We start from the raw sequence: 5,645 nt of genomic DNA, 5'->3' as shown, positions 1-5,645 counted from the left end.
AGCGTTTGACTAGTAATGACCATTACTCGCTTATTCACTACTTCAATTAATGCGTGCAAATATGAATTGTCGCGTTTTCCATTAGTTTTGGTTTGCACTTAGTAACAGATATATATTTTGTATTATTATTATTATTATGCGCTGCGTTGTGTTCGTGTCATTTTCACAGCAAACTAAACTTGATTGCTTAACAGCACTGATTTCATGCGAGCTTACAACACTGCCACTATCGATTGATATTAGTTTAAGTTATCGATGTATAATGGGCCAGGGCTGCAGTAAATGCACGCGCTCTGCTAAAAAGGTAAACACGAGATGGATTTTGATTTGGGATTTGCCGAAGAGCCAAATAACCCAGCTTGGCTAAGTAATCGCTACTTCCCCAGCAAATTAGGCGGCCAGCCGGCATGGCTCGAATTGGAAACGCTGCCAAGCGCAGCACAGCTGAAGTGCAAAGAGTGTCACTCACAAAAAGCATTTCTCTGTCAGCTTTACGCTGCTTTCGAAGAGGAGTTCAATTTCCATCGCAGCATATACGTTTTTCTGTGCAGGAACGCAGAATGCCAGCAGAATAACAAGGCTGGGTATATATAGACAAGTACTAAAATATATACAGATTAAAGTTTTACTATTATGCTTACCCAGAAATTTCACTGTGCTACGCTCACAGCTGCCGCTGAAGAATAAATTCTACTCAGAGCAGGAGCCCTCAGAGGATGGTGAGCCTTTGGTAAAAGGAAAACACATCACTTTGTTAGCCAACTGTTATATATGCTCCATATACTTGCAGTCCGCCATAGCCACTTCGAGGAAACTTTGCGCCGCATGTGGTTGCTTGGCTCCGCTTGCATGCAGCCGTTGCAAGAACATCAATTACTGTTCTAGCTCTCATCAGCGCGCACACTGGAAGCAACACAAGCCGAGCTGTGGCACTGGAAAGCCAGCCGCTGCCTTTACACCGCTTCCAGAGATTGAATTTCCTCTATACGAAATAGTCATGGAGCGTGAATCAACAAGTGAAGCAACTGAGAAGGATGAGCAAGTCTGCTTGGCCGAGTTTGAGGAGCTCTCTGCTAGTGGCCAAACGGGTGAACTACATGACGTATCCGAAAAGGAGCTGGATAAATACTTGGCAGTGCAGCTGCAGCGGATGACAAGGCTTTTCAAAGCTTTAAGAAACGAATTGCAGCTGAACCCGAGCAGATTGTGCGCTACAAACGTCAAGGCGAACCGCTGTGGATAGCCAATGTGAAGGACACGATTGAAAGTCAGCTGCGGGAGTTGCCGAACTGTGCCCAATGTGGCGGTCCACGACAATTTGAATTCCAGATAATGCCGCAAATGTTAACGCTGCTCAAAGACGAGCATCTAGACTGGGGTGTATTGGCCATATACACTTGTGCGAGCAGCTGCCCCATTAGCGGCTATGTGGAAGAGCATCTGATTAAACAGGATATAGTAGACGCACCAGCAGAAGATGTGGCTTAAGTTGTTTGGGTTACAGTCTCTCCCTCATGTATACAAACCAATTTTATTTGTTAAAGGACGAAACAAAATTTAAGAATGAAAAATACAGTGACGATCTAAGACAATATGATTACAAATCGATGTTGACTACTTTAGTTTGATAATTGGAAAATAGCTATGCTTGCTGAAATCGAACTCTGGTTGACGCTTGAGGTCCTTCTGATGACCACGAGCTAGCACATTCATAACCACAAAGTTTGTGCGCGCTATTTGAAGCAGATCCAATATCTACAAAGATAGACAATTAATTCAAATTATTTGAAAGGGATAAGTAGATAAAATCTTGCCGATCACTTACTTCCTGCTCTGGATTCTGTATGCTCTCTAGCACATTACGGGCCTGATCGAAGTGTTTGGCTGCTAAGCTGTAGAGCTCCTCGACACTATTGAGCATCATGTGATCGCGTATACTCTTAAATTCAGCATAGGAAACAGGCGGCGGGCTAGTCAACGGCACAAACGGCGCGAAGCGTCGATTATAGCGTATTTCCTCATTATCGAATTTCGACATGGGCAGACGCACACGTCCGTCTTTGGTTAGTGCACCCATTGCTTTGTACATGCCGCCGCACAAGCTGAGCAGCGCATGATAGTAAACAATCTCCTGGCGATAGGGACGCTGTTGTTTCTTATTCTTTTTGGGCTTAGCCGCTTTGCGATTCTTGCTACCAGATCCGCTGCCACCGCCATTTAATTGAATTCTGCTTTGATGCTCGGCATATTCCTCCTGTGCCAGCAATATATTCTCGGTGCGCGTTAAGGCAGAAACCAAAAATCCGACTAGAAACTCGTACGGATACCAATAGATATATAGAAACTCATGCACAGCATACAGTTCCAGCTCAAAGCCAGACATCAAATATATAAGCATTGCACGAAAACAATTGTAGAGCACCCAGGTGGAGAAGTGTGTGCTGTGCTTTAGCGCCGTTGCATGCGACTCGTTGCCCTCCATGGCACGATCATTGGCCAGCTGGTTCATCAGTGAATCCAACCGAGCCGCATCCACCTGTAGCGGATCAAAGTTCTCAATTAGATGCGCCAGCTTATCGCGCTGTCTAGCACGATTAAAGCCGCACAGTCGTATAAACTGATTGAAGGTGTTCATATTGATGCAATAGCGAAAGAAGGTTTCCAAGTGCTGTTGCACCTTGGGATCGTTGGCCACCGGATGCTTGGCGTTCAGTACTGGAGGTGAATTAAAAGCCTGCACCGAATGTCTTAGGAATTGCTTCATCGACTGTTTGCCGTGAGCCAAGCGTATGCTCGAGCTGAAGAGGCTCTGAAGCACGCTGCGTGAGAGAATACAGTGCCCCGACTTACGGCTGTACTCAATGAAGAAGTTCTATAAACAAATAAATTAACTATTAATACATAACGATGAAGTTTCTCTTGATTGTTGTTACCAGCGCCGAGTAGTAGTCCTTGTATCTGATCACCTTGCAGGCATACTTAAAGCGTGCCACCATTTCCTCCAGAAATTGGTAGCTGGCGGGGCGTTCGCGTATTTTGATGCTGCGTGGAAACGTAGGCGGTTGGCTTCTGTCATGTATGCGCGGCGAGAAGCCCATGGGATTAGGTGCCTCAGCTGTAAAGTTAACAAAAGATTTCCTGACTCACTATACACTTCTATAGAAGCCCGCATACTTCAAACCACCCTCCACGGGCTGTGTGCCACGTTCGATGGTGCGTTTGATAAGCGGTAGCAGCTCGGAAGCCACGTTCAGATTCTTATAAATCTCATTCACTGCCTCCTCGGCACTCTCAGCGCCCACCATCAGCTCCACTTGGTAGATGGCTTGAAACAAATGGCGCATAAGCGCAATCGATGCACCACAGCCATCAAACTTTGATTCTCAATGGTCGTTAGTTGCTTGCACTTGCGCACCAGCTCATCCTCCACTTCCTTCAATAGACCCGCAATTGTTGAGGGTTGTGCCTTTTCCGCTGCCAGCAGCGCCGAATTGCCATACAATTGAAAGTCCTCTTCCTCGTTTACTGCAGCCAATATGATGATGTTTTTAATTACCACAATGAGATTGCGCACAGCGGTGCAAAAGACGCGCAGCGCCTTATCCTGAATCTGTGATGGGGCATGCAGATAGAGGCAGGTGAAGAGCACCTGATCCATTGAATTGCCTTCCAGCCAGGAGACCAAACAGGCAAACAGTGCATCAAAAATGCCAATCAGCTCAGCGGGCTCTAAGCCATCCAGCTTAATTGCACCCATCTGAAATGTAGGCAACGACGATGTTATGGACTCCTCCAAAGACATTTCCTACTCACCGCTACGGCTGCTTCAAAGGAGGGCGGTGGCAAATCGAATTTGTCAAAGCCCATGCCCACATCCATTTGGGATCCATTATCTCTATCGCAGACATAGCCTCAAATAACCCGAAGCATATCTTGGGCCAGCTCGCCGGGCAACAGCTCAGAGCATGCATCGTGGAACTCCTCCGTCACATCCACCCAACCATGTATGGGATATTGTGTAATGTCTTCGGCGGCGCTGCCACCGCGTATTGCACGTTGTACTTCGCTGTCCGCAAACCCACATTCACTCATGCTCCACTCATCAGGCTCATTGCTACTCTGCTCCCGTTCTAAGTCCCTTTGCTCAGCTGTTGTTCGCATTGCAGAGACGGAAGCAGAGGCAGCGGCTGCAGCAGCTGCCGCCGCTGCTGCTGCTGCGGCGGTGGCTGCCTGAAAATCTGTTGGCTGCTCGCTGGCGTAGGTTCCGTGCATTATCCTTTATCGCCCAGACGCTTGGAAAATAGTTGATTTTGTCAATTGCTATTACTTTTTGTGTTATAAATTGAGTCTTTTGCTTTTTTCTTGCCGTGCATCAGAGATTTTCAGCAGTGTTGATAAATTTAATGCATAGCGCACAGCACTCACCAAAGAGTATTTGACAGCACTGTGTTTGAATGGCGCCAAGCGCGTTATAAATTCAAACAATTTGTTAAAAAAAAAATTAAACTGTTGAAAGCAGTCTAAAAGCATTCTACAAAAATATGCTTATAACTAATTGTTGTGCTTATTACAATATCTATCTATGTATATTAGGTAAACACTCTTGTAGAATTTGTAGTGTGATTTCTTCACATTCTTGCCTTGCCTTGTCTTTAAGATTTCGTTCAGTATTGATGGCAGTGTTGATGAAGAGTATTTGAAGATCACAGTACTTACAAGCGTATTTGACAGCACTAATTTGGCGCCAAACACGGTTAAATTCAAAGCACATGTAAACTAAACCCAAACTGTTGAAAACTGTCTAAAAGCATGCTACATAAATATTTCTCATACTATATTATGTATTTTGCTACAAGGGGCATAATAGTATTGCATAATCTTTCTTAGTATTCATTATAGGCTTATTGTAAATTTGGAGTATCATAAAGACAACATTTGACTTTTTCGTCATGCAGTCATTAAGTAATCTATATGAATGAATTGTAAATGCAGCACTTTTTATAACACGCTTAATTTTAAATATTAATGCTGATTATACAAAAATGTATATTTCTATATGTATATGAATCATATGGCTGACAATTCGAAGTTAACAATATTGCTCCGTATTCTTTTTCGGTTGATAAGAAATAAAAACTGCCTCCAGTTTACTTATGAATGTTTGCTCAACAATTGTTATCGCTTTTAATTTGTATTTACTCATATGCCCTATAAGAACAATGACTAGTGCTGCCTTATCAAATGCCAGCAACTGTTATCGGTCGCGCTCCAATTTGAGTGGAAAGTGGAAAAGCTCGCTCAGAGCTCTGTCTCTCTCTCCCTTTCTCTCCCTCTCTCTCTCTCTTTCTGTCGCTCTGTCGCTCTCTCCGCGTTCGTTCTGAGCCCACAGCACGCTTTAGTTTGTCTCCACAATTTGGGGGTTGTCCGTGTTTGAGTGCTTCGAATGCCCAAATAACGGCAGAATTGAGTGGCGCAAAAGCATTTCACCAATGCGAGGGGTTGTATTAGTTTGTTTACAACAATTCGGTTTCAGTATCAAATGCGTTGCCCTCGTGGTTAAAACGCGCTAACGGTCAACCGCTAAAAAAATAAAAACAAAATAATAAAAAAATACACTTTATATCGCACAGGGCGCACAGATTTAA

At 44.3% G+C, this 5,645-nt stretch overlaps 2 protein-coding genes across 2 annotated transcripts; one reads left to right on the top strand and one right to left on the bottom strand.

The window, feature by feature from the left end:
• Nucleotides 1-65: 65 nt before the first annotated feature.
• LOC115482841 (programmed cell death protein 2-like) lies at nucleotides 66-1,503 on the top strand. Its single transcript, XM_030223080.1, is given in 4 exon segments — nucleotides 66-584; nucleotides 646-730; nucleotides 791-1,127; nucleotides 1,130-1,503. Coding segments are annotated over 4 exon segments (1,050 nt in total). The 5' UTR covers nucleotides 66-315; the 3' UTR covers nucleotides 1,489-1,503.
• A 96-nt stretch (nucleotides 1,504-1,599) lies between these two features.
• LOC115482842 (N-alpha-acetyltransferase 35, NatC auxiliary subunit homolog) lies at nucleotides 1,600-4,496 on the bottom strand. Its single transcript, XM_030223081.1, is given in 8 exon segments — nucleotides 1,600-1,755; nucleotides 1,826-2,872; nucleotides 2,934-3,115; nucleotides 3,182-3,346; nucleotides 3,349-3,757; nucleotides 3,814-3,881; nucleotides 3,884-3,927; nucleotides 3,929-4,496. Coding segments are annotated over 8 exon segments (2,400 nt in total). The 5' UTR covers nucleotides 4,273-4,496; the 3' UTR covers nucleotides 1,600-1,614.
• Nucleotides 4,497-5,645: the final 1,149 nt, after the last annotated feature.

The sequence above is a fragment of the Drosophila hydei genome, unplaced genomic scaffold (genome assembly GCF_003285905.1).
Source record: "Drosophila hydei strain 15085-1641.00,03,60 unplaced genomic scaffold, DhydRS2 tig00000110-arrow-arrow-pilon, whole genome shotgun sequence".
Taxonomy (NCBI): Eukaryota; Metazoa; Arthropoda; class Insecta; order Diptera; family Drosophilidae; genus Drosophila; species Drosophila hydei.
The sequence above is the reverse complement of the archived record's forward strand: the minus strand, read 5'-3'. Positions and strand labels throughout refer to the sequence as shown.